The 27,889-nt window shown below is 54.2% G+C and overlaps 1 protein-coding gene and 1 long non-coding RNA gene across 43 annotated transcripts in view; one reads left to right on the top strand and one right to left on the bottom strand.

Moving 5' to 3' along the window:
- The window catches only part of PCBP3 (poly(rC) binding protein 3), a 44,801-nt gene extending 17,133 nt beyond the window's left edge, over window positions 1-27,668 (top strand). For 8 of the 42 annotated variants that reach the window (XM_072041157.1, XM_027462103.3, XM_038181920.2 and 5 more), the window contains 13 exons: window positions 4,815-4,886; window positions 4,992-5,015; window positions 5,760-5,792; window positions 6,124-6,240; window positions 6,580-6,711; window positions 7,020-7,169; window positions 9,501-9,644; window positions 11,972-12,013; window positions 14,601-14,679; window positions 15,357-15,416; window positions 17,942-17,994; window positions 20,472-20,641; window positions 20,735-21,045. In XM_072041157.1, coding sequence (XP_071897258.1) covers window positions 4,815-4,886; window positions 4,992-5,015; window positions 5,760-5,792; window positions 6,124-6,240; window positions 6,580-6,711; window positions 7,020-7,169; window positions 9,501-9,644; window positions 11,972-12,013; window positions 14,601-14,679; window positions 15,357-15,416; window positions 17,942-17,994; window positions 20,472-20,641; window positions 20,735-20,789 — 1,131 coding nt within the window. In that variant the 3' untranslated portion in view covers window positions 20,790-21,045. Of the gene's footprint in view, window positions 1-4,739; window positions 4,887-4,991; window positions 5,016-5,759; window positions 5,793-6,123; window positions 6,241-6,579; window positions 6,712-7,019; window positions 7,170-9,500; window positions 9,645-11,971; window positions 12,014-14,600; window positions 14,680-15,356; window positions 15,417-17,941; window positions 17,995-20,471; window positions 20,642-20,734; window positions 21,982-22,060; window positions 23,015-27,470 lie in introns of those variants that run through there. The other 34 variants (XM_027462122.3, XM_027462121.3, XM_027462120.3 and 31 more) reach the window with 31 other exon arrangements.
- Window positions 8,042-10,151, bottom strand: LOC110353639 (uncharacterized). Its single transcript, XR_011810721.1, has 2 exons — window positions 9,668-10,151; window positions 8,042-9,203 (listed from the first exon to the last, which is right to left on the bottom strand). It is a non-coding gene; the product is annotated as an uncharacterized lncRNA (long non-coding RNA).
- Window positions 27,669-27,889: the final 221 nt, after the last annotated feature.

The following is a 27,889-nucleotide window of genomic DNA, read 5'->3' as shown; positions in this document are numbered from 1 at the left end:
GCAGAGAAGTGCCTTTGGTTGGGATGCAGCTGAGCCCACGGCGGGGCTGGGGCCATGGCCATCACCAAGGGGTGTCCGCACCAGATGGTTCTGGGCTTTGGCTAAGGCCAATGTCTAGAGGCAATATCTATCCCTGGAGGGTCACCCAGTGTGAACAGCCAGCCCTGCTCTCTAGAGGGTGAAGGATGTGGGGAGCAAGTTGTGCTTGAAGGGAGGTAAGGAGTGGTTAGGAAATGGAGAGCTGTTTGCAGTGATGGTGCTGACACCGCATTGACTGGCAGAGGAGCTAGAAGAGGGCAGGGAGCAGTGAGTGCAGAGGAAGGAACATTTGCCTCACTGCAGTAGCAATTGAGGTAATTTAGAGGTGAGTAAGGCTGGAAGAACCCCGTGGTGCACATGTGCAGGGAGGGGAAGGCAGGTTGTAATTGCTCATCAGCAGCCAACGAGTAACACCGTGGGCCGTGAGCAGGCACACATCGCCTGGAGCAGAGCAAGGGAAGGAGAACAGGTGACCAAGAATGAAGTGTCCAGAAATGCCTGCTGTGAGGGCAAGAGTAGGGAGATTCATCTCCTGTAATGCCTGGTAAGACCAAGGGCAGGTGAGAAGCTGGGAGACTATGGCTGATGTACCAAGCCACAGTGGCAGCATCTTTTTTTTTTTTTCTTCTTTTTTTGGTTAAAATTTTCTAACATAATTTCACTGGAGCTGGTGAGTGGAAGAAACATTAATCAAAATGACTCCTGTTTGTGGAAACTGGCAGCAGCTGTGAATGCAGCTGTATTGCAAACCAATGCCAGTAGCTGATGCATTTCCCTTTGGAGCCTGGGTTCAACTGAGTACTAGACTTTGGTTTTCTCCCACATCAATTTTTATCCTTGCTCCTTCCATCCCCAGTCTGATCCGGACAGACTGTATTGTCGTCATAATCCCAAGTTCGCTGCATCGCGCTGCCCCCAGCTGCTAAAACGCAATGCTGAAAATCACCGGATTAGGTCTTAATGGGAGGATCAAGCTGCAGGGAGATGAGTGGGGAGAAAGCTCCTGCTTAAGCAAGTGGACGAAGTGGACAAGCAGATCTCAGGAAAGCAAGCTAGAAAGCATAAAATGTCAGGAAAAACTGTCTTTCCTGGGCTTCCTTCTGCCTGCTTTTCTCTACATGTAGGGCTTGGCTTTCAGTTCCCAAGTGTCAGAAAATGCTGCTCTGAGTTTTAGGAAACAGGTATTGAGAGGTCAGAGGTTTTTAAACATTTCCTCCCTCATGCTGGAAAATGTATTCAAGTTATGGACTTTCTGGCCAAGATGTTAATTCCCAACACGAAACTTGGCCAGTGCATTGGAAATATGGGCCTTGATGTAGATTATGGTGGTGTGCTGAAGGGCCCTGGGTCTTTAATGCTTGGCGTCCTGCTGGTGGGACTCGTGAAGCACCAAGAGACCATGAAACACGCTGTATGTTCCTCAGGTTGGCATTGCCTTTGAGCAACCACCAAGATGCTCCAGAGCAGGATCTCCATGTGGTGCCTGGGCAGGTGGCATCTCCTCCACGTGCAGACCAGTGCCGTGGCCACCCCGTGCTTCGCCTGCATGCATCTGCAAAGGCTCTTGGTCAACGGGGCTCCAAGGCTTTGGAGTTTGGTTGGCAGCCAGGACTGAACAAACCCATCAGGAAGGGGTGGTTTTCTGCAAGCCATGCAATGGGTGACGGGGATGATAGAGATTTTTTGAGTTTTACTTGGCAGTGCCTGTGAACTTTCCATCCAGACCTTTCATGGAGGGGGTGGGTTGTGCCTGTGGGATGTTTTTGCACCGAATTGTCCTCTCTGTTTGTTTTCAGACAGCTTGAGCAAAACATTGCTGTCCCTCAGAATAAATACCTAGATAAAGCTGGGAAATCTGATCTCTGTAACACTGATGAGAATATTCCATGATGGAATCTGGAAAAGAAACTCTACCTTATGCATCTGACTTCTGGCAGGACCTGGTCCCAGAGGCACAGAAGTGACTTCAGTGCAGATTACCCAAGCATATTTTCTGTTTGTTCTGTAGTTTTCTCATCTAGCTTGTAAGATGGGCTTGAGAACGGACTTGAAAAAAGGTGTCTGCTTAGGGCAAGGGTAGTTTTACTTCTTCATAGATCCCTGGAAAAAAAAAGGAAAAAAAAAAAGAAACACTGCGTCAGGGGGGTTGCAGGTGTTTTCTTTCCTCCGCTCCCTCTTTGCAGTGGTACAAAGAGGGTTACTGAGCAGGGACCCCTTGACCTGAAAGGCTGGGAAGAGAGCCCCCCACCACAGCCCTGGCCCTGGGCTCTGCAGGCAGCAGCAGTGCTGGTGGCAGGTCTCCACGGTGGGCCCCGTTTGTGAGAGCCAAATCCACCCCCTCTGACAGGCCGGCTGCTGCTCCTGCACCCCGGGAACAGGGGGCTGCCAGGGGAAGCTGCCCCAGCACCAGCAGCAGGGGTCAGCTCCCTCTTGGAAGCAGGCTGGAGAATAAATAAAGCCCAGCCCAGGGCTCAGCCACCCCCCCATTCTGCTTCACGTGCTGTGTCTGTCCTGCAAGGAGGGCTGGGACGTGAAGCAACCATGAAAAAGGTCATGGTCTTTAATTAATTAAATTAAATAATTACATTAATACACAGTGTTCAGACTTTTCATAATAATTAGATTTTGCGCCTTCTTGAAGAACATCTCTATATTTGCGAGGTGTATCATCAAGCATGAAGGCAAGAGCACTAAATTAGGCAATTGATCTGACCTCCAAAAAAACTAGCACAGAGAAAAGTGAGATTGTATCAGGGGGGTGGGCAGCAGGCCTCCTGCTGCTCTAGGCTTCCATTTTCCTCCTTTTCTTGCTTGGTCACTGGTGCATGAGCTGTTTTTCAGCCAATGAGAATTCCTGATAAGTTAAGAAAAATGCCTGGAATTTGGTAGATTTATTTTCAAAACCAAAGGAGAGGCGAAGGACAAGGTTGTTCTGAGCGTCGATGATGCCTTCTCTAAGCCCTCTTCCAAAACGCAGATGGATTTAAAAACCCTTATTTCATTCTGCAATGGGGTCATCCTTTAGAAAAATGTTCAGGGACAGATCAGCGTTGGGTGTGTCTTCCATTTTAGGGCCAAACTCTGCTCTTTGGTCTCATGGTGCCATGTCCTTGACCCCCACAGGACTGCACCTACTGTGCGCAGGGCTAGGGCTGGGGCTGGGCTCTTTGTCTGCTTCATCCCTCAGACTGCACGTAATGGTGTCCTCAGGGCTTTCGGGTGGAAGGACAAAGAAACAATTTTGAAGAAATTCTGCCATGAACTAGGCAGAGCTTGCTGGCCCTGTGAAGAGGAAGGGTCCTAGGAGATGAGCCTCTTTGGGCTGAGAATACTCTGAAATGCTCAAAATGGCATTAGGGGGAGATTTTTTTCTCAGCACTTTGTCCATGAAGATGAACAACGTTGCGGGGGCAAGAAGGGGGGACACACGTACACAATAAATGCCTCTGCTTTATTGTTCCCATCATTTCTACTGCGTTTATGAACTCACATATAAAAGACTTACCTTTCACTAGTATGATTAAGAAAAGGCCAATGTAGCTTTCCTGCTCGCTGGAGCATGAAGCGTGTTTAATTTAATAATGCTGATAAATCTTAAAGCCAGGAGCATTTGGCTAACACATGACCCACTTTTTCAATCAATTGGAAACATTTACATAACAGCCAGCTTCGGGGTCCCTCATGTGAGCAAAGGATGGGGAGCAAGGGGCGGCAGACGCAGCAGCAGTAAGTGGCTACGCTGCAGGGCGTTTGGTGAAGGCAAAGGGACACGTAAGGGACACTTTTTGGCCAAATAAGTCCCTGCATGAGCAAAGGAAAATGCCAGATGCTTGTGACAGGGATGAAAAATCTCCCATCTGACATGTACTAAGGGATTAAATAACATGGAGGAGAATTGCTACGAATCTCGCAGCGTTGCACGTAGGAGGGTGCTGGCACTTTCCTCTGACACAGGACCAGTCTCCCCATGCAGTAGGCTGAGGAGACATTTCATGTGCCTGGTCCTTGTGCAGAGATGCCACTGAGGAGCTGTCAGGAAAGGAGAGGGAGGATTTGTTGCCATGCTGTGATTTATTGTCCCCCTGCCTCCAAAATTCCAGTGGCATTTTTCCCTCTAGAGGGCAGAGGAGGAAAAGGAAAGAACGCAAAGGGAAAGGAACATGGCAGTGCCTGGGAAACTGGCAGAGGTTTTGTGAGATACATGCAAGGCATGTGTGGCTGGAAATGACACGTATTCCTCAGACGCAGTGCCACCCCACAGACCTGGATGTTAAAAGAGAATTTTGGTAATCAAGGCACCATCGTGGTCCTTCCTTCTCCATGCTCTTGGGATCTGATGGGCGTTTCCCAGTAACTGAAGAGCTGGCTTTTACAAAACCCACTGGTCCAGATCTGAGCATCCATTCATGCTTGGAATGGTGAATTTTGTTTTACTGGGTTGGTGTCTTGGGTCTTTTAAAGTCCCAACTCCACAGTCAGTCTTTGGCCAGGCTGCTCCATCGTGGGCCGGGCTGCAGGAGCTCCCTGCTGCTGCATCCACAGGCTCAGCTGGGCGCAGCTTCATTTTAGGCATCTGGCAATGCCACTTCAGGCACTTGGGTCTTTGATCCTGCCATGGCTTTTGTGTGAAGGTGGTGGCGAAGCCGTGAGGAAGGACAGGCCTGTCCGAGCCATACCCATCCTTCCCCCTCTGCCCCCAGGTGATACGGCTGTGCTGCTGCCTCCTCCTGCGCCGGGGCTCCCCTCCCGCTAACGCCGTCTCCTGTCCCCGGTAGGAAATGGAGTCAAAGGTCTCCGAAGGCGGCCTGAACGTCACCCTCACCATCCGGCTGCTGATGCACGGCAAGGTAACAGCTTCCGGGAGGGGTGCCATCCTGCCTTCCTCTCCTGCCCGGGTTATCTTCACATCTTGCAGCGTCATTTATGCTGTGTTTGTTGTTTTTCTTTTGTAGGAAGTCGGAAGCATCATTGGAAAGGTAAGGACACGTTTTAAACATGTACTTAGACACTCTCTGAATTACCTGCAGCATTCACTGCCTCTGACGGGGTATATGCCAGTCGCCTCATCCTCTAATGTCCCTTAAACATTGGGTCAGTGTGAAATGCATTTGTATGACAGCAACGGCGAGATACCCACAGAGAGGCCAAAGTCCCCAAAAAAAAGCAGCTTGTCTAGTACAACTCCTGGCTGCTTCACTCTGGTGACGAATAGGTGCTTGTCATCAGCTTGGAAATGTAAATGAAATAGATTCATTAAGGAAGGTTAAGAAATTTGATGCAGTTTAAATTTGTCCCTCTGAGGCTTCAAGGCACAATTTATCCTGTGCGGAAAGCTTCATGAGGTGCTCTGCATTGTGGTGCTTGACATGGTGGTTTGTAAAGTCCTGGCTATGTGGGATGGCTTTCTGGCCAGTTCCTGAGCGTTTCCTTGCAGTTTTCCTCCTAAAAGGAAACTCAGAAAGGAAGGTGGAAGTTGCAGTTGTGCTATTTTGTCTGATTCGTGCCTTACAGACATGAGAGCAGGGCTACGAAGGGGTGGATGTGCCTGGAGCATCAGCTCTTCAGCTCACCCATCACATGGGGATGGAGGGCCCAGCACCACAGAGCTGCCCAAATATTTGTGCTGCTGTGTATTTGAGAGATGCATGTTTGGAAAGGTTGTTTTGAAGGTGAACGTCATGAATTGCCATGATGACCTGTGTCTCTGCTTCTTGTTTCAGAAAGGAGAGACCGTGAAGAAGATGCGTGAGGAGGTGAGCAGCATGGATCCATAAAATAATTTGTAACGGAGGGATGAGGAGTGGGGAGGGCCAGCAGCATGCAGAACCATGGCCAGAGCTGTCCCAAAGGCTCATTGCCCTGTGAGAGATGTGTGGCTGTGACTCCACATTCAGCTTTCCTGCAAGGACACCCAAGCTGGCTGCCCGCTGAGCTCTTTTGTCCAGCTCTCTGAGTTCCTACGGTTGTGTGCTGAGCCTTCCCAGGGCAGGCAGGGTACAACCCAAAGAAAGAGCTGTGCCTCCAGCACATCCCCCCCAATTTTCCTGGCTGTGGCTGCTCCAGGGCTGCCCTTCTTTTTTGCAGAGCGGGGCAAGAATCAACATCTCGGAAGGAAACTGCCCTGAGCGAATTGTGACCATCACCGGCCCCACCGATGCCATCTTCAAGGCTTTTGCCATGATCGCCTACAAATTCGAGGAGGTGAGAAATGTGAGCCCCTTGCCCCGGGAGGGCAGAGTACAAGGTCCTGCATCCAGCCGTGGTGACCCACCGGGCAAGCAGAGCTCAGGCGTGCCCAGTGCTGGGGCCAGCGGTGCAGCTGGGTACCTCCAACCCACGCTGGACTTGCTCAGCTGGTGCACAGCCTGGTCCCAAAGCCTTTCGGCTGGTCCAGGCAGCTCTAAATGGGCAAGAACTGGGATCAGCCTGGGTCTGGGGGACGTGACCCCTCTTTGCTGGCTCAGAGTGTTTGGGTTGGGCTGGATGGCAGGCATCTGGTTGGGGAACGAGGTCTGATGCGTTGTGCTCTTCCTTCCCAAGGACATAACCAACTCAATGAGCAACAGCACTGCTACCAGTAAACCTCCAGTGACGCTGCGGCTGGTCGTGCCAGCTAGTCAGTGCGGCTCGCTGATTGGCAAAGGAGGCTCCAAGATCAAGGAAATCAGGGAGGTAAATCAGACCTGCCGTAGTCCCTGCATGTAGCCACAGCTCCTCGGCGCCCATCTGCAGCCAAGGGGGAATGGGAGCAGCCTTGGAAAAAGGGATCCTCATGCTGGCATCATGTGCCGGGCACTTCCCAGGACGGTCCAGCTGGCACAGGAGCAGCAGCGTGGCTTTTGTCCCTTGGGACTTGCCACATCCCCGCTTGCACAGGGCAGCTGCGGCTCTCTGGGGGCGCGTGGCATCGGAGCTGGAGCTGGCTGCAGGGAGACGGGTTCAGCATCGGGATTGCTCCTTCTCTCTCTTTCTGTCTCCAGTCCACAGGTGCTCAGGTTCAAGTGGCGGGGGACATGCTGCCCAACTCCACGGAGCGGGCAGTGACAATCTCGGGGACACCCGACGCAATTATCCAGTGTGTCAAACAGATCTGTGTGGTGATGCTGGAGGTACAGTCTGTAACAAAGGGGGTAAAGTATATAGGATAAAACCCGACCAGCACCACAACAGCGCTGCCAGCTGTGGAGCGTGTCCTTGTCACTGTTCACCACGCATTAGCAGACCACTCTCATCTCCTGGTACCTCCGTCTGAAACCCACCCAGTGTGTTTTCCCCACCGTGTTCACATCTTATTTCTAGAGTGCCAAGCTGGAAACCAGTTGGGTGCTTGAAGGAGGTGGTTTGTGTCACAGCACCAGCTGGTTTCGGGACAGAGGGCTGCTGGAGGATACCAGGCAGGCTGGGAGGAGGTGGCCAGCGCATCTCCCACACTGGGCAGCTGAGGGGGTGCAGAGGGAAGGGAGCTGTGGGCATGCCGGCCAGCCTGAGCTCCAGTGAGGCAGAGGGGAGGACGTAGTGAGGAAGGCTGGTGGAGAGCAGGGACCACAGAGCGCGTGGACATGTGGTCAGGGTGCAGTTTACTGGGAGAAATTCTTCCCAAATACTTTCTGCTGTGGAGCTATGCTGCTGTACAGATGGCTTACTGGTGGGGCTGACTGCAGCCACATGCCCCACATCCACGCCTGCAGCCTTGGAGAAGGTCCAGGAGGAGCCCACCAAAGCCACAGCACCGTGACAGCCCCACTCCCGGTGCTTCCCAGCAGCAGACAGGCACGGGCCCTCAGCTTTGCTGGGCAGCTCACAGACCCGTCGTGGCAAGGAGGAGCCTGTTTTAAAGAATGCCACACTGGCTGAGATGAGGAGGGACCCCCAGGCCCACCCGCCCCAGCCCTGCTCCAGCAGGGCCACCCCGAGCAGGGTGCCCAGCCCCAGGTCCCAGCGCCTCCTGAAGCTCCCCAAGGAGGAGCCCCCCAGGCTCTGGGCAGCTCTCACGGACACGCTGTGCTGTTAGGGGAGCATGGGTTTAGCCATGCAGTGGCTACAGGTTATTGTGGCAGAGGTGGGCTTCAGGTGATGCTCTCGGTGTGTGTTGTGTGGTCTTGGGTGGCTGCTGTTTTCACCAACCAAAAACAAGGGTTGCAGCTCCTCTACCTGGCTCAGCAATGTGAAAAAGAAAAAAAGCATTATTTTTTCTTGCAGTCCAAAGTCTGGCAAGTCCCCCAGCTTTAACAGTTTGCAGATACGCTCCTTGTAATGTTTATGTCTTAAGTTATCTTACCACAAGAAATTCTTGCTCATCCCCTCCAAGATTTGTAGTGCGGTAAAAGAAAAAGCAGGTCTGTGGCTATACACGCTGTGCTTTGATCATGCAGCTTGCCTGCAGAATAGGACTGAGTGTGAAGATTTAAATATGATGCTTGGCTACAGATAGACGTACAGAAGAATGTAGAGGAAAGTGATAAATTTTCTGCAAGATAGTGTAATTTATATTGCCTTTCCTTACCTATTAGCAGCAACTGAGCCATTTCACGTGTGGTAGAATCAGAAGGCTTTGATCTGAAATCTCTCATGATCCCCAGAAATCTCCCAAGGTCTCCTCTGTGGACTGTTAGTTGTGTTTAAGAGTAAACCAACATTGAGAGAACCGTGGTTAGGAGATTCCACGTGTCGTGCCGAGGTCAGCGTGTGGGCTTCACCTGCTGCCCATGCCGATGGGGCACGGGTCTTGATCACGATGCCAGCGCTCTGCAGCGCCTGCTGCACGGCCAGCAGGGCAGTGAGAAACCAAAGCCCTGAAGCAAGGAACACAAGAGGGGTCGGACAGCATCATCTGGGTGGGATGCTCACGAGCCATGCTCACGGTGGCACGCAGCAGCTCCAGGTGTCTCGTGGGGCTGGTCAGGCTGCTGATACACGCGTGGAGTTGGACTCGACGGCCCTCCTGGGTCCCTTCAACTTGAGATGTTCTCACCTGTTCAGACTCAAAGCATGGAGGAGGCTCGTGGCATCCGGAGACAGAAAGCCCAGCCCTCGTGCGCCTGGCATTGCAGTGACACGCCGTGTCCCTCCACATCTCCCTGCGTCTTGAGGGTCGTGGTGGGGGATCTGAGGAGGACTCAGACCATTTTCGCAGACTGGCATCAGCCTAGACCAGGAGGCTCGGTCTGTGGAGAGCAGAGCAAAGGCAGGGGACGCAGCAGAGGTCCAGGAAGTGTTAGAGTGCTGTGCATCGGCAGGGAACTCCCCAGGGTGTCCTCCTCCTCCCATTTAAATGCCCATTTCCCCCATGTCTTCCTGTACAGAAATGCTGTTTGCCTGGTGCGGGTGTTGCTGGCCGTGGCCCCGGAGGCACGGGGCGGAGGCCCGTGCTCCGTCGGGTGCTTTCTAACTCTCTTTTTGCCGCTGTTTCAGGAAAAAGCTGTTCTAATGTTCTCTCTCCCTCTCCTTGTCCCTTTTCCTAGTCCCCACCAAAAGGTGCCACCATTCCCTACCGCCCAAAGCCCGCCTCCACCCCTGTCATTTTTGCAGGTGGTCAGGTAAGAGCCGACCCGCTTGCAGCCTCCACTGCCAACCTCAGCCTTTTACTGCAGCACCAGCCGCTGCCCGTTAGTGCACTCAGGTTTCTTGCCTTCTGACTTGCATGGTGTCATCCCATCCGTGTCACGCCACGGCAGCTGGACCAAAAGCTTTCTGCGGGCATGCTGGGGATGGGGATGGGCCAGAGCATCCTGTTTTCTGGCCTCTCGAGTCAAATTAAAGTGGCTTTGCATGTTGCAAATCGCTCCCAGGTGAGCTGGGCTCCTCCCAGCCTCTCCAGGGCAGCCTCCAGGGAGGGTCGTCCCCATTGCTGCCACACGGCTGATCCGGTGCCACCAGCAGGGAACCCACACTGCAAGGACAGGGCTCATCGATGTCCACTGGAGAGCCTGTATCATGTTGCCTTTGGAGACGTCATGCCATGGTAAACCTGGCTAGATCAAGGCTTGTAGTGGAGATACGATGTTTCTAGCAACCCTTGGAGATGACAGCAGGTTTCAGTTTGTTCAGCAGCCATCAGCTCCCATGGCACATGCAGCACGTCTTCCCAGTTGCTGATGCGTTTCTCATTTAAGGTAACAAGCATTTAACTTCCTTAAAATGAGTCAGGAATGAGCTTAAATCCTGAAGAGCACCCTCAGGTTGGCCCGTTATCTGTCCTGTGTCACCTGGTGCCAGCCATGGTCATCTCCTCCACCTGGCGGCCACCCTTAGTCCAGGAGAGGACTCAAGATGTGCTCGGTGCCCCCAGTCTGCACCCCCCAGCAAGAGAAGTGTGCAAACTGTGTGTGTGACACCCGTTGGTTTTCCAGAGGAAGCCAACACGTTGTTCACTGATCTCCCTATCTCCAGGCACATCTGGCTCCAGCTCTTTCTGCCTGGATTGGGACCCCCCAAATTTGCTCCCTCTCCCCCACGCCCAAGCGCTCTGAGTGCAGACGTTGCAGCACTTTTCTCTGCGTGAGCTACAGCTGGTGTGTTCTGAGCAGTGCCGTGCAAGCTATTTCATGTCCTCCCCGTCTGCAAGAAGTAGCAGAAGGGCAAGCCCAAAGCAGCGTGCTGAATTAGCATCTCATAGTCAGTGGGACGGGTCTCGTGTGGCCTGAGCAGCCACCCTGGGAAAGAGCTTTGGGTCCAGCTGCCTGTGAGTGGTATCCTCTGAAAAGGGAGAGTAAGGGGGCAGCGCCTCTCCTGCTGCTGGGGCTTGGTGTCTCACACAGAGGCAATGCTGCAGGAGGCAGCGAGTGCCTCAGGAATCAGAGCTCTTCCCTGCCCACCCTGGGCAAGCCCCACACATCCTCTGGCAGCTCCTCACGGTTGGGGCTAGAGTGAGACGCTTGAGATGCATCTGCCGAAGATGCCTCCCTGCCTTTTAATTCGCTGCTTCTAATCAAGTTTTCTAATCAAAACCCAAAGGCGTAAATGAACTGCCAGGAAGCGCTGAGCTTCCCAGAGCCCCTCTGCCCATCACCATGGGAGCGCCGGTGCCATCCCACAGGGATGCTGGCTCTGCGCACAGGGCTCTGCCTCCCTCCTCTGGGCTTTTGGGGCTGTTCCTGGCACTAAACACTTCATTGTTTGCAAAACAATGCAGAAAATTTTCATGAGGTGCAGGGATTTATTTTTCTTTTTGGTTTTTTCCTGTCTGTCTTTACTCTCCCTTTATAAAGTGCTGTCCATCTCTTACACCATTTCTTTCAGAATTGTATGAATAATGGGTCAACTAGTGGGATGCACCTTGCTAGCTGGTTAAGTCCTAAACATTGGGTGCTCTCGTGGCTCTTACCCACAGCGGTGCTTACTTTCAGGTTGCTTACAAAAGAGGAGGGATTGCTACAAGCAGTGGTAAAACCAGTGAGCAGTCAGCCTAGCCAGCACCCGCGTGGATCTGCGCATCGCCTTCAGCAGAGTGCTGGAGGAGGTGGGGAGATGGAGAACCCGCTGGGAGCAGTGCACCTTGAAATAGGGCGAGGCTCCCTTCACCGGCTTGCTTTTTAGGATGCCAAAGTCACGTTTAGGTGCAAAGGGCAGTGGTGAAGCTGTTGTGCACCCCTTGCACAGACAGCTCCGACTGATGAGCAGCTTTTGCACAGCGAAGCCTGCCAGAGCCTTGGCTTCCTCCTTGACGCAGACCTGGGACCTTTGAAGATTTGTTTGCTTCTTGTGGAAGAGCCAGACCTCTTCCTCAGGGCTGGCCAGGGGAAGGGGGAACGCTCTTTCCTCCTCCCCTCCAGCCCCAGATCCAGCCTGCGTTGCTGGTGGCTGCTGGGAGCAGCGTGTGCTCTGTGTGCAAGCAGCATTTGCCCCCCGTCAGACAAGGAGCAAAGCCCAGGGCAGGCAGGGCTTCGCCACCACCTCCTTCCAGCTCTACTAACGTCTTGTTTTTCTCTTGCAGGCCTACACGATTCAGGGACAATACGCTATTCCACACCCGGATGTGAGTTTTACCCTCATTTTTCTTACACCCTTTTATGTCACCTGCATGCTACTGTTAATTCACATAATATTAATATTAGACAATAATATTAATAGCATATTCTCGAAGTAACTGGCAGTGTGTAGTATCTGTAATACCTGCAGGAGCCTTTTAACCTGTTAGCACTAAACTTTATTAATTCTGAGGACTTGGCCTGATGCTAAATTGTTTGCAATGTTCAGTGCTATCCCTTTGTTATGAGACAAAACGCACTCTATGCATTTTGTGCCTCAAAACGATCAAAACTAGCAAAGAAAGGAAAAAAAATAAAAAATTAAGAGTTTCCCTTCCATTCCCTCCTTGTCCTTAAAACATTGGTCACCCAATGACTTACGGAGGTGTCTCGGTGGGATGGGGAAAAAGTGAGAGCTCTGTCAGCGCACAGTGAGCAGGGACGTGTGCTTTTGGGGGGGGTCTTCTCTGGGGTGACTCAGTGCCAGGGCTGGGCTTTGTTCGTGCTGAAACCCCCTGCTTATGGCCTGCTCTGGTGCCCTGCGTTTGCTGGGGTACATGTAGGGAAGGGTTGCTGGCACCTCCACGAGTACAGATAGAAGGTGCAGGTTGGCTGGGCTGGGTCTGTCGCGGCTTGGTGTTCCTCCAGCCGGTGGCAGAGTTGGGTGTCGAGTCGGTGCAGTGCTTCTGGCTCAGCTGAGCAGGAGGTGAGGCAGGCAGTGCTCCCCTTGGTGTCGGGGAGTGACTTGGCGCTGCTTTTGCTCTGCAGGCTGGGTTTTGTTCGCAGGAGCGAGGGTTGCACCTGCTCCCAGTGGAGGAGCATGGGTCTTGTCTGGTTTTGGTGGAGGGCAGGTTGGCTTTCCACGTGATGCCAGAATACGCATACTTTGAATATCCCCCTGTAACTGTTGCTCAGAAATCCTCTCATTCATGTGCATTTCACTTTAGCTTCCAAGCGCGGAAGATAAATCCGGATGCATATTGCAAGGGTGGCTCACTATATTCCTTGTCCCAGTTTTCCTTTGCAAACAGCAAGCATTTTCCTTGTTGTTATACCCCTCTGTCTGACAGGATTAGAAAACCTAATAGTGCACACAGTGCTTTGAAAATATTTAGGCTTTAATCAGCACTGGAAAAACAGTGTCTGTGCCTTGCTGACTGTTCTCTGCCCTGCTCCCAGCAGATTTGCTGAGACTTGGAAAAAGTCGTGCGTGCAAGGGCCGTGCTCACCATCCTTCCTCTTGTAGCCCTCTCGCGAGGATCTGTCATTTTAAATACTTGCTCTGCAAAGAAACTGCTCTTGACCGTGGTTCCAGGGCAATGCCTTTGCTCTCACAGGTCTCTGTGTTTAGTGGCTCCCTTTTGCAGACCCGTGACAGCATTTCAAATGCCAAAGCTAAAATGTGAGCTCCTGCCTCGATCTTCTCCCTCTGGCAAAACCCACCTGGGTCAGTGGGAGTTTTGCCTCCTGAAGGGCTTCAGCACTGCCCGGGGTACTCACTTTATCAGCACTATTTCTTAGAAACGTGCTGCTTTGATTATAGGAAGGATTTGTGTGTCTCTGTCCCAGTAAGGGGAGACATGATGGGCTCTCCCAGAGCTCCCCAGCACACTTCTCCTCACCCAGTATCAGGAGGGTGGCAAAGATGCAGGAGGCTCCCTGTGGTGTCCTGTCAGGTGGACTCGTTGCAATGAGGAGCTCCACTTGGGTTTAATTTTGCAGAGAATGTGATATTTCTTTAATTAAACAGCAGCAGGTGTGGAAGTGAAACCAGCAAGCGGGAGGTGATGAAGGCTGCTCCCCACTAAAATTGACCTGTTCACCTCCACCTCCTTAGTTTTATTTTGGTTTAAGTTTTGGAGCAGCGAAGCAGAGCACAAAATGTATTCCAGCCAAAATCCTCTCTGCAGCCGCTTCCTGGTGGGGCTCAAAAAGATACCCAGCGCAACAAGGGATGCAGGGATCTGAAATACCTACTGGCCATGGCTGAAGCCCGCATTTCCCCGTGCTGCTAAGGGCTCGTGCTCGCAGGGCACATCTCCCAGCCAGCATGGAGCCAGGTGGTTTGTCCATCTCCTGCGGATGTTCCCCACCAGTAGGGCAGCACCAGAGCGCTGGCTGCTGGGGAGGTGTTCACGGTGTGGCACTGCCAGCAGGGCTCTGTGCCGCCGGCACACGGGCAGTGCCTCCAAGGTGCCCCCTCTGCTCCAAAGCCACGCAGCGGTGAGCAGCAGCTGGCCAAAGCCAGCACAGGAAGGTGGAGGCTGGAAATGCTTTGCACAAAAGCCCCGCCGCTGCTTTAGCAGCTCGTCATGCAGCAAGGGAACCAAAATGTCTGATGAGCTAAGAATGGGCTTCCTGCTGGTATTGTACTTCAGACCCTGGCCAAGCACTTCTGCAAAAGATTTGGGCTCTGTTGCGTTTTACCCAGGCCAAGTCCTTCTGTTAGTGTTGTTTCTGCCATGTCTCAACATACATGGCTTCCTGGTTTCTTTTTTTTTTTTTCCGTTATAATTTTGTTCTTGATTTTTGGTGTGACTTGTTGTACTCTATGACAATAACCTTCTTAGCTCTAATGTCCCTCCTACCCCTCAGCAGTTGACCAAGCTCCACCAGTTGGCTATGCAGCAAACCCCCTTTACTCCCCTTGGACAGACCACCCCCGCTTTCCCTGGTACGTACCCACACGCCCTTTCTAGATATCCTTCTCTTCTTACCTGTAGAGTTTCTCTCTCTTTCTGATCTCGTTGTATCTAATGGAAACGAATTGGACCAGTAAAACTGCAATGTCCACAGGGATAGGTTAGCAGGGAGACTAGGTGGAAGTGCAGGGCTTGCGGTCCTCACGGGCACGCTGAGCACGTGATTGTGCACGCCAGCTCTGCTTCCAGCCTTGCTGGCTTTCTGAGCAGCAGGACGAGTGCCAGCACCGCCCTTCCCCACCCGGAGGAGGCAGCATCCCTCGTCGTGTGCCCGTCCGGACCCCTGGGACATCCCCACGGCGCCGGCGAGGGATGCTGCCCTCGTGCCCACGGGATGGAGCAGGGCAGGACAGCACTGGGGAGAGCAGTGGGAAGGCGATGCAGTGACAGGAGGACAGCCAGAGCTGGCGTGGCTCACCAGCCTGGCCTGCAAATCCTGCGCTGCGTCCCGTGGTCAGCTAGGAAGCAGATAGAGCATAGGGGATGGCGATGCTGAAAGCGCCTTCGTTTGCTCAGTGGTCAAGGTGCCGAATGGAAATGCCTTTTCTGACAGTAAATGTTCATCATATTTTGAGCTTCCTAGATGAAGTGACATTGCTTATCTCCTCGAAGGCAAAAGCATTAAATCTGTTTCTTCTTTGCTCTTCAGGAGAAAAGCTGCCCTTACATTCCTCCGAAGAAGCTCAAAATCTGATGGGCCAATCATCAGGTAAAACACAAAGCTACAGGGAAATCAGTAGGCGGCTGTTGAAAAGTACTTCTGAAGTAGGACTGTGCCGTTGTTGTGCTCCTGGATAAATCGTCTTGTTTGTGGAGAAGTGAGCATGCTTTCTGGTGGGCAGGTAGAGACCAGGCAGCACCATGCCTGCCATCTCCCTCCGTGCAGCACGCCCGAAGAAAAGCACCTCTAGTTCCTTACCTGGGTTTTGATGTTTGTCTATGGCTGCCATCTCCGTAATGGAAAGACATCAGGGTCACCGCCCTTATTCTTCCATTTAATTTTGCATAAACCTCGCCCAGAAACAGTAGAAAAAATGCTTGTGGGAATGGAAATAACATTTTAGCTGTCTCTCAGCCGTTCAAGGAGAGCTGCATTTTTAGTGGAACAGGACCCCAAGGAGACGAAGCATGGCCGTAATCTTGGAAAAATTTCCATTTCAAATGTCCCTGGCAGCTGCACATTCATCCGTATGTGCTGAACATGCTTTTATACCCCGCTGTTGCTCAGGGGGATGATCCAGAGACCTGCAGGCTCGTGAGCGAGGGGAGCCAGACCTCCCGAACGTGCCGGGGTGCGCTTCCTGCCTGCCTCGAAAGCATCTGGGGGCATCGCCCAACCGGGAAAGCAAGCGTAGACCATGGAAATAGACCCCACCAGGTGGTAGCAAAAACAGATTTCTTGTTGTCTCTGCGCAGCCTTGTTCTCTGTGTGCCCTACTTTACCCCTTGCAATCACCCATGGCATTAATCCTGACCTGGCCGAACACGGTGATTCCCCATGTTGCATCCAGAGGGGTTAGATGTGCATGTCAGAGGGGAGAATCCCAGTATCCCAAAATGAGCAATCCCCCAGTAACGGAGAAGGATGTTACGGCTGTGGTGATGCAGGGGGTGATGCGATGCCCCAAAATGCAGCTGGGAGAGGCAGTGGGGGGGCTGGGGTGGGAAATAGGTGTGGAGGTGACAGCACATGCGTGGAGGACACTGAACATCCGTGGAGAGCTCCAGGGAGCAGGGGGAAGGAGTTTTTCCAGGCTGTGGCTTGGGAACTGGTTGGAGGATGAGGCGCTGGTGAAGTGCCCCTTCCTGTGCCCTGTGCTCTGCAGCCAGCACTGAGCACTGCCTGCTGCGTGAAATGCGGGCAGGAGATATTTTGTGCAGGCTTTGGTGCCAGCACGGCAGGTAGGGCTGGGTTTGTGTCCCCATCCCCTGCTTTTCCTTGTGTTCCTGACAAGAAATGGGTCCAAGAGACCTCCCGCGAGGGGTCCAGCGTGCTGCCTGCATGCCGAGGCGCAGTGCTCGGGAACACACATCCGTCAGCAGACACCCTCTGGGGCAGGTCCAGTACCCAGGCAGGCATCGGTTTGCACCCACTGGGTGTCAAACCCAAGGCTGTTGTTGCTCTCAGAACTGATCGGAGCCCCTCTTGTGTAGTGCAGAGGGAAGCACAGACCGCAAAACCCAGCGGTGGCTTGCAGTAGATGCTTGGTGCTCCCAGGGGTTCACAAGCCCCTTGGGGCTTTTGTGAACAAGGGCTCAGTGCAGCTGAGTTGTTCCACAGCAGCACAGCAGTTCCTGTCTCCTGCTGCTTTTTTTTTTTCCCCTGCACTCCCTTTATTCCTCCTCTCTTTGCTCGAACACACATTGCAGTCTTTTGGACTCTAGTGCACATTGCTCTTAAAAGTTTATGTTACACAGATAAGGTTTTTCTTGGTAGTTTACGTTATACAGATAAGGTTTTTCTGCAGAGGCTGCAAATTCCTGTTAGCTACCAGGCAGCTTCTGTCCTACAGATTTGGAATAGGATGTCCCTACTTGAGCAATGAGGTGATTTAATATGGAAACCAGTGGGAAAAGCAGGCTTAAACCCGGCTAGGAGTGCTGTGCCGTGCTCTCACGTGGAGCTGCATGTGCCTGATGGTCTGCAGCCTTTCCCACCATGAAGGAGGGAGAAGCTGGGAAGAAACACCCCGCTGCATTCACTCCTTGCTGCTGGCAGTGTGCTTCCACGTGGTTTTGTAGGGAAGCAGGCTCTTCACCAGCATGTTGTTTGCTCCAAGAGGGACCGTCGGTCCCAAGTCCAGTCAGCGTGTGTGTCTTAGCAAGCTCTGGCTTCAGCTCAGCATTTTGGCTGCTGGGCTGCTTTCCTAAGGACGATGTACCCAGGGAGGGCTGGTGGGCGCATGGAAACCCTGCCTACAGGGTTTCTTCCTTCTCCCACCCCCGCCAGCCCTCCGGGGGAGGCTGCAGCCTTGTGCTGCGCAGACCTCCCCAGAGCCAGTCTCACCTGGGGACCGAGGGTCGAGGGGCACAGGGGAAGGTGGCAGCCCACTCCAGATGAGGCAGGTAGCAACCGTCTCCCTCCTCCTTGTACCAGAGTGTGTGATCCCCTTCCCCTCCCGGCCCCGGAGCAGGATGCAGCCTTTGCAATGTCGACTGCTGCGGGGAAGTGCCAGCAACCCGCTGCTGCGCTGCTGCTGCAAGCTGTAACCATTTTCCCTTGCATATGCCCAGGTCTGGATGCCAGTCCCCCGGCCAGTACTCATGAACTCACCATTCCCAATGATGTAAGTACAGTGGCGATTCCTCCGCCTGTGTGTCTATGTGTATGCACATATATATACCTATACCTATATATATGTACTCTACAAATGTATGAGCTCGTTAAATACATTTAGAGATACCCCTTCACCGGGTTCACTCATGCCTTTTGTGCAGCTCCTCAGTCTGGTTGTCTGGGGTCACGAAGCACCTGCTGGTCTCTACCCTCTTGGTGGCTTTCCTAGGGGGAATCCTCCTCAGTGCTCCGTTTTCCTTCCCAAGTGAACTTAGTGCTCACGAAAGATGCCCACTTGACAGCGATCAGCAGCGGAGGGAGCTCCCAAGCCAGCCCCAGTATAACGGCCCGATACACCACTGGCAGGTCTGAGCTGTTTCGGATCTGTCCTTCCGAAAGGCAGCACGTGGCGTTTGGGTTCTGGTGGCAGTCAGCAGCTGGGTCCTGCAAGCGGAGGCATTGCGGCGAGGTGGATATCGGACTCAGACTTTTGTCAGAAGGAGGCTGGAGATGCCATGGTCACAGAGAGAGGCTGCTCGGGGTGCTTAGATGGGAGGAGGTGGGATGCAGAGCCCTGGCAGACAGCATCCGGACCCAAGGTCTCGCTTCTGGAGTGGCCTTGTGGTCTCCACGGGTTGATGGCCAGCCTGTGCCCAAACCAGGAGCAGGGCGAGTGGAGACACGGCTCCCAGGCTCCATCCCCACTACTGGCACCCTCAGCCCACCCTTCTCGGGGGATTCTGGATTGTGTCTGGTGCCTGTTTCCTCTTCTTCCTCCTGTTTACCCAGCTTTTGTTGGCCCAGTGAGGAAGCCCCCCTGGGAGACCACCGGGAGTCCTGCAGGTGCTTCTCAGCTTGCCATGGCCACGGCTGGCCAGCCTGGGGGACCGCGGCCCTGGCAGCAATGAGGGCATCTTTGGGAGTGTTGGGGAACCCCTCGAAAGGGGTCTCTCCTGCCTTTTAGCGTGTTGAATGACCTGCCACTGGACACAGGAGTACTGGGAGCGTTCGCTCGCCAAAAGCCTGGCTCACATCAGACCTGCGCTGTATTAAATGTCACTGCCTGCGTCTTTTTTTCTGCCCGCTGAAAATACCTCCTGTTGTTTTGAAGGCTCTGAAATTGCCACTGTCATCTTCCCTGGAAAGAGAGCACAGGCTTGGGTGTCTTCAAGGAGGTTTTAGCAGTGCAGAGCAGACCGTGGTTGCGCTGCAGAGAAAGGAGAGTTCAAGGCAACCCGGTGGTGAAATCCAGCTTGTCACTTCTGTGACTGTCGGGAGAAACTTGAATGCTGTGCAGAGACACTCAGAAGCCTCTGAATAGGTTTGGCTCCTCTCCTCCCCCAAGCAGGCTCCCATATGTCTGTATTTTTGTTTGCTGAAGCACCTCCAGCCTCTTCAAGCCATTTCTGCTCTGCGAGAACCAGGATGGGTGGCTCTTGGGCTGCACGTCGTGCTGCAGCCCCAGAGATAGCTGATACCTTCCCAGTGCTGCAGCGGATGCACATTCGGGTCCCTCAGCCTGTGCTCCAGGCAGGTGAAGGATAAGGTGATGAGATGGACATGGCTGGGACTGGCTCTGGCTTTGTGGAACCAAAAAACCTTCACCGGGGGCTGTCAGTGAAGCTTCCCTTGAGGCTTACACAGAGGCACAGCGTCGTGCACAACAGCATCGTCATTCCTCTGCTCTTCCTAACCCTCTGCTTTGTCGGGAGCTCTGCTGGCCTAGCAGAGAGAATTGCAATGAAGAAGTCTACCCAGAAGCACGTTGCCATCTGACGTTACGATCTAAGCACCACGTGGGACAAAGCACTAAGGCAGCCGTGATCTGACAGCAGGAGGAGTGGACGTTGGGAGCGGTCTGCACCTCAATGCATAGCGGCAGAAGCCCAGCAGCTGACGAGATGAATGAATCCTGGGTACAAAACTCTCAGTTGTAACCTTGGAAAGGCGCTCAAATGGCCAAGCAGGACATGCAGAAAGACCTCGTACCTGTGCTGGAAATGTTGCTCACCTTCCTGTGCCTCACCCAGCTGTAGTGGTGCGTAAGGGAACTGCAGTCTGATGTACGAATGGGTGACAGCAAAGATCAACACACCCTCAGGGACCACTGAGGAAATTCATGCCTCTAAGGAAAACTAATTTTTTCAAGAGGGCAAAAGGCGTTTTTCAGTAAAATTCTCCTTTCCTGCCACAGCCTGCACCCTCCTCCCAGGGCAGTGAGGGAGACGCTGGGGGGCAGCAGGGCAGGACGGGGCGAGCGATGTGAAGCTGTTAGCGGCGAGTGTCTGCAGCTGCTGGGGGGCACCTGGGGCCAGGCTGACCCCAGGGAGCCCCGGGCCATGTTCAGGCGGGATCTCCTGGTTTCGTGAGCACTGAGGTCACGGTCACTCCAGGGCAGGGCGAGGAAGGCTCCGGCCTCGCGGTCGTGCTCGTGTCCCTGAGCCGCGCTTTACGCCGTCCCCCCCCCTCCCCGCGCTTTCTTTCTAGCTAATAGGCTGCATAATCGGACGCCAAGGGACCAAAATCAATGAAATTCGGCAGATGTCTGGAGCACAGATCAAAATCGCCAACGCCACGGAAGGGTCATCAGAGCGCCAAATCACCATCACGGGAACCCCTGCCAACATCAGCCTCGCTCAGTACCTCATCAACGCCAGGTGAGACCCGGCGGCGGGGCCGCCCGCCGCCCTCACTTCAGGAGGGTTTTGCTTGTAGCCGGGCAAAATCGCTGTCTTCCCCCCGCCGAGGAGGTTGCACTGGGGCAGGGCACGGAGACGGATCTGGTCTGGTGGCAGGAAGGCGTAATTTGGGACCTCGCCGCGCAACCGGCCCTCTCTCGCTGCCTCCTCAGAGCCTCTCCCGCGCGCTTCCAGGCCTCCAAAAATCCTTCCCTCCCACCGAATGAAGTCAACCAAGCAGTCCAATAAACAGCAGACATGGGAACGGCCTGATCGCGTCCTTTTCGTCTCCCGGCGGCGCGTGCCGGGCTCGGGGATGCTGCCAGCTGGGCCGCGCAGCGCCGGCACCACCACGGGGCCATGGGTGCAGGCAGGTGGGCGAGCGGGCAGGCAGCCCCGGGGGGGAAGGAGGGGAGAGGGGGGGTCGTCTCACTGGCTTCACGCTGCAAGGCCGTCCGTCTGTCCGTCCATCCATCCGTCCGTCCATCCATCCATCCGTGCCGGCGCTGGCAAGAAGGAAGGGGTGAGGGAGCAGCGGCAAGGTGTGCGCGGTCTCTCCCCTCCCCTAACCCCCCCGCCTTGCACCCGACCCCCTTCTGCCCCAACCTGCAGCCGTCTCTGCCACCCTGCCCTCCCCACTGCCTGGCCCCGCGGCACCTCCCCACCACCTCCCGAGGAAGGAGAGAAAAGAAAACTGAGCGGCTCTGTTACCGGGAAGGGCTGGCCGAGCCACAGGCAGAGATGGAGGGCAGCGGGGTGGATGGGGCACGGCTCAGCCTCTCCCTCGCTTTGGAAAGGCAGAGCAGGACGGGGGAGCTGGGGCAGCTTGCAGGTGACAGGCCAACGGGGCTGGTGGCAGGGACGCTGGGAATGCTGCTTGCCCCCCGTAGGAGGGATGCTGGTAGGGGTGAGGCCGTGTGCGGGGACATCACCCCTAGTACGTGGCACCTCTGCCAGGAGCAGGCACTAGCTGGCATCATTGAGGGTCTTCAGGTCCACACTTGAGCTCCCTGCACCCTATATGGGGACCCCCAGGCTCCATGTGCTCAGGCCACCAGGCATCGGGCTGGTGACCCTCTGCCATAAGCTGTGCCCTACCCGAACCTCCTGAGCACCCCTAGTGGGCCAGACGCAGGTGCTGGAGGAACCTGGTGAGACATCGAGATCTGGGGAAAGAAACGAGCACGTTCCCCCAGTTCAGGATAGATCAGGATAGGTTCAGGACACGGGGAGAGGGGGGATCCATCTGCACAACGCCGAGCCCGTGGGTGCATCCCGTGGGACGTAGGCAGGAGGAGCAGCGCTGCCCTGGAGGATCTACGTTTTCTTTTCTTCTCCGTTTATTAAGCGCTTGTTTTTGTCTTCCCCCCCCCCTCTCTCTGCCCCTGTCTATTCTAGGCTGACGTCTGAGGTCACTGGAATGGGCGCACTCTAATTTCCACCCACCATCCTCCACTCCGCACCACCCGACCCTCTCCAGCCAAGGGCACTCCACCCAGCCTGTACAACCTGTACATTTACCGTCTTCCCCTTACCTCCACAGATACTCTTTTCTTTACTAACAGATATATATATATATATAAATACACACACATATGCACCCACTGCAACGTTTCTTTATGACCTCCTTACTGTGCTCCTGAGACCGCTCCCGAACTCTTTGGTTATGGTCCTTGTTTTCAGCGTACGGTGTTATTACTTCTTCTGCTTTTGGGGATGGGGGGGAGGGGGGTTTCCACTTGTGAGACTCGAGACGATGAGGACGGGTCTCTAGTGTCAGCCTAGCGTAGCTACCTAAGGGTTTGCGTTGAGCCCGGCGGCTCTCGCTCTAACCTATGGCATGGTGACACCACCCAGAGCTGTGCTCACTTTCCTCCCCGCAGTCCTCCCCCCCCTCCCGGTGCTCCCACTCTGCTCGCTTCGCCCCTCCTGGCTCCCCTCTGCCCCCTCTCCCCCCTGCCCTGAGGATAAGGCGTAGTTTTGTACCCCTGTGTTATTTTGGAAGCAGAACGTGCAGGAGCCAAGCCTACGTGCATGCATGGGTTCACGCACAGACGTCTCTTTGCAACATGGCAGGGTCCAGACAAGCCATTTTTAATACTCAAGGAAGGGAATCTCCCTCTCTCTCTCTCACACACACACACACTTACACACACACAACCCCCCCTTTTTTAACTAACGAGCACCTGGAAGCGGGAAGAATTCAGCTGTATGGGATTCACACCCCCGGGGGCCCATGAGAGCACTCTGACAATCCCCACGAGCGACCTTTGGACAATAGCTCAGGAAGCTCTGCGAGCCGGCCGTGTTCCTCAGTGTTTGTGTTCAATAAACGTCTGTGCAGCTCTGCTACCACCGGGCTCCGACTGTTCTTCTTCTGGGCCACCCCACTGCCTCCTCCACACCCTGCTCCGTCCTAGCAGCTCGGAGGGAAGGTGGGGTGTGTGTGCCAAACCTTTCCTTTATGATAATTTTATTTTGGGAAAGGTACCAGTTGGCGACAATGCACTTCCTAATTTATTCTAGGCTTTCTTTTTTTACCAGGGAGTGTACTTGGCTTACACAAGGTGTGTTTTTCCCAAATATTAGTATACAACCTATGGTAGGACAACAAATAGCTCTCACAACCCCCTTGTCTGGACAGATCTGCCATGTCTGTGCCCCAAGCCCTTCCCCTGCCTTCTGCTTCCAGGCTTTGCATCTCCCTCCTGCCTCTCAAGAGAGGAAACAAATATATTTTCCCTCTGCTAACCTATTCCGTACAAAATGTCTGGCACACATTTTCCCTGTACTCCAACCACTGCAACCATTTCTGCACCCTAAAACATGGGAAATACATTGCCTTTCCCAGCGAGCCCCAGGACTGGATGCCCTTTCCCTCTGTCCCTCCTGCAGAGCTTCCCCCAGTGCAGGGGTGGTCGTGGCGGGTGCGTGTCCCAGTCCCAGCAGTGGTCTGGGGGTAGAGGCAGAAGGAGATGTCCTTGGAGAGGGATGCTTCCCCCTGCCCAGACCTTCCCTGTCAGAAGCCCTGATCCGCCAAAAGTCTGCTCTTTGCTCTGCTACAGGCTGCTTTTTTGTTTTAGCCATCGAGAGAGCACTCACAATGGAAAAAGCCACCTGAGCAACTCCAGCTGGGAAATGCCAGCCGTCCTGCAAACGAAGCCAAGGGGGGTGTTCTCAAGCCGGGCATGCAGAAAGTGATAAACCCAGGCTGGGGCTCTGCAAAGCTTGTCTGCCAGGGAGCTGTCCATGCCGGAGAGGGGCACAGCCCCATCCACTGCCCCCTGCACATGCAGGCAAGAGAGAAAAAGTGGGAAGGGGGCTGAGCCCTTCTGAGGTTAGTGTGCAAAGAAAACAAAACAAAACAAAACAAAAAAACACCACCACAGCAGAAAAAAAAAAATCAAACCAAAAATCCAGTGGTATGTGGGAATCTACCAACTTATCCATCACCGTCTGGGACTGAACGAGGCCTGGAGGGAGAGCTGATTAAGCAACCACTGCAGTACCTGCTGGGAACATGCTAATGACAGCAACGATAGCAACAAAATCACAAGGAACGTGCCAAATTCGGCTTTGACTTCCCTGGTGCAACTCAGAAGGAGATGGCATGAAGATTGGCAGCTTTCTTTGGAAGAAGCCGCAATGTTTTGCTTTTACTCGTGGTATGTCTTGTTTTTTTGCATTTAATGTGAGCTAAAAATGCTCCAGCAATGCATCCACAGCCATGTCCCTGGGAGAAATACAAGCACATCTTTAACACTGTGGAGAGTAGTCAAGACAACACGGATGTCACAGTTAATCAACAGAAGAGCAACATACGTTGCTTTTCTCTATCAAAGCAATGAATTTTATCCGGAGTGATTCAACATTTTTGGACGTCACTGACTGAGTATTACTCAAACTCTTTGGGAATGGGTTATTCTGTGGGAAAATGGGGTTTTGGCAAGAATTAGTTGGTGCAAAGCCTCAGTCTGCCCCTGTTTGTAGGGTGTGGTGGGGCTGAGGACCACTCTTTGCCCCTGGGCTTCCGCTGAAGGTTTCCACTCCCCCTCATATCTGCCCCAGGGCATGATCCCGAGTGCTGGGATTATCGCTACGTGCATTTTTTCCTAGGCTGTGTTTAGAAAAAAAAGAAAAAAAAAGAAAAAAAAAGGCTTTTTAGCAAAAGAGCTACATAAGTGGTGTTGAAAAAAAATAGGTTGTTTCCCCTATGGGAAAGTGACTTTCACCGGAGAGACTTTAAATTTAAATGCTCTCATTTAGTTGTAATTCAGGGTGGTTTTTGTTTTTGTTTTTGTTTTTGTTTGCTGCTGTTTTGGCTTTTTTTGTCTGTTTGTTTTAAATATGTAATGTTCTCATGCTAGTCACTTTTAATTATGCTAATTTCAGGCTCACGGCCCATCAGGAAGGCTAATTCCCCGCTCGGGGCCGCAGAGGCAGGGTCCCCCGGGGCAGGGCGAGCCCCCGGCCCCCTGTCGCTCCCTCCGCAGTCACTAGATGTCCCCATCGTCCTTCGCAACCCCCTCCCGTCCCCAAACTCCCTCCAAACCCAGCGCCTTGTCCCGCCCTGTGCTGGCCCCGTCCGTCTGTCCATCCCTCCATCCGTCCGTCCGTCCGTCCATGCATTCGATGGGCTGTGCTCGGGGAGTTTTGGGGTACCCTAAACCGGCGAGGAGGGGGTACCCCAAAACCCGAGGCGCGGGCAATGTTTGGGTGTTTCAAGGGGTAATGGTTTTGGACTAAAAAGGGTAGATTCAGGTTACAAATCAGGAAGAAATGGTGGGGTTGGGTTGTCCCACCAGCATCAAGACCTTCTCGGAGACACCCTGGCCCATTTGGGCACTCGTGCACGGCCAGGCTGGCTACCAGCCCCCTGCACCCCTGCCCTCGGTCCCACCACACGCTCTGGTTATGCTGCTTGCAGCCGGGGAGGAGGGTCCCAGCACAGCCCAGGCTCAGGCTGCAGCTGGCCTGACCCAGCACATTTGATCGTGCTGGGCTGGCGTTTCGCAACAGGAGGATGTTTTCCAGGGAAAGTCCCCGGTGGCCCCAGACCTCTCCAGTGGCAGCTGGCGCCCGTGCAGAGCTTGGGGTGGAAGGATTTGCAAGGAAGGTCAGGGTCTGGGTGCAATTCCCCTGCTCCCTTGTTCAACAGCAGAGCTCTGCTGAGAGGGTTATTTGTGCTTCCACTTCAAAAAGAAAAAAGAAAAAAAAAAAAAAAAGAAAGGAAAGAAAAAAAAAAAAGCAAGAAAGAAAGAAAAAAAAAAGCAGCTGTGGATCTTAATTCACTGTGCTATGCATCAAGCCTGAGGCCTCCATCTGCAGGGTAACGTGGCAGTGACTTTTAGGAAGTACTGAATGTACCAGATGTGCAACTCCTCCAGATCCAGATGTGCGCCCTCCCCCCCACCTCAGCCCCGCGCAGAGGAACAAGCGGCACCGAATCACTCCGAAAGCATCCCGCAGACTAAACCTAGCCAAGTGCGAAACCCGGACGGCTCAGGATTCCCACACCAGTGTTTACGCAGCACAGCCACAGGGATGTCTCTTCCCAGAAAAAGCCCTGGCGTCGGCTCCCCGCGCGGCGAGTGGACCCAGCTGGGTGAAGCGGGACGGGCCTGGTGCGGGCTCCATGGCTGCGCCAAGAGCTGAGCCCCATGCTGAACCTCGGGCTGTTGCTGATTTAAAACCCACATGCTGTTTCTATAAGGAGCTGCTTTGATCCCGAAAGGGAAAGCCGGGCTGCATATGAGGGCTGGAGCACTTGAAACCCTCCCCGCGCGCTGTGCTGCGTCTCCCGGCAGGCAGCGTCTCAGCGGCGTTGTTTGTTCCTGGAGGACAGCCTGTGTCTGAGAGCATTTGTGTCTGCACCAACAAGCCAGCTAGCTGTGGGGGCAGGGATTCGTGCCGCTCAGCTCTGAAGCCCCTGTGGGTTTGGGCCCTCCAGATGAGACCTGGGGTGCAGGATGCTCCAGGAGAGTGCAGACATCGTGCCCCGAAGGAGTTTGCTGGAGGGCTGGAGCAGCCATCCCTTGCCGCAGTGCCCAAATCCAGGGCTGCGCCAACTGCTGAGGGTCAAAGTGAGATGGAAATCCAACAGGATTTCCAGGGCGAAGGGGAGCAGGGCAGCTTTCACAAGGTGCTCACCCAAAATTTTTCATTCAGTGGGCTGTTGGTTTTTTTTGGCGTGTGCGGTGAGGGGAGTCCTTCGTGGAAGAGCTCGCAGCCAGATGCTGCTGTGCTCTTGGAGGCTGCCCCGAGCTGGCAGTGCCCTGACACAACCCAGGGCTGCTGCAGCAGGAGGTTGCATGCAAATGCTGCTACTTCTGTCTGAAATAGCTTTATATTTCAGTCTGAAATGCCGTGATTTCAAGACACACAGGACAGCACAGGGCACCTTTAAATGTGGCTCCTTGCGGTGGGGTGCGCGACACTGAGCACAGAACCGATTCCCCTGTGCCCCTGCTCGAGCTCACCGTTTGGCAACGCCAGCAACGAGCATCAAACGATGTGAAAGATGCGATTGCTGCCTCTTGGGCCGTGGAGAGAGGGGAGATGCTCTGCACGGCGCGTGGCCGGGGAGCGGGGATTTGTGGCAGTGGGGAGAGGTGCGTGTTGGTGCTGCAGCCCCGTGGTGCCGAGCACAGCCCTAGGGGTGCGGGTGTTTTGGCAGGGAGCTGGAGCTGCTCAGGGCGTTGTGTGGAGCTGTGTGTCCGTGTAGTGTGGCTGGGGAGGGTCTGGGAGGAGGAGATGGCAGCTTGGGACCTTAGCTGAGCTCTGACCGTCTCCCTTGGTTGACCCCCAGCTCTCCAGACCCAGAGACCCACGGGAGGAGCACCTTCCCTGCATGACCGGACACAGCAGCTCACAGCCTGCGCCCACGGCACCCCAGCGGTACCTGCTTCTGCAGACCAGCCTTCCTTCTCCACCCTTCGGGCTCCTGCTGCTTTACAATGCATTTCGTGGCTTTTCTGTGTAAACGCAATAAAAGCTCTTGCTGTCAGACCACAGCGAGCGGGTCCCTCCCGGCCGCCTGGCACGGCCGCGGCATTTTGGCAGGGGGATGCCGTGGGGGCGGCGGGGTGCTGCGGGAGGACCCGCGGCCCCCGGAAGGGTTAAGGTGGAAAGTCATCCCACGCAGCCCGCCAGTCAGCCTCAGTCTGCTGGAAAAAGCAGCTCAGCGCCCTGGCTGCGCTCGGCATCAGGAAACAATCACGCGCAGGA

Source organism: Anas platyrhynchos, chromosome 7 (genome assembly GCF_047663525.1).
Source record: "Anas platyrhynchos isolate ZD024472 breed Pekin duck chromosome 7, IASCAAS_PekinDuck_T2T, whole genome shotgun sequence".
NCBI classification, from domain to species: domain Eukaryota; kingdom Metazoa; phylum Chordata; class Aves; order Anseriformes; family Anatidae; genus Anas; species Anas platyrhynchos.
This window is presented reverse-complemented; position numbering and strand designations above follow the sequence as displayed.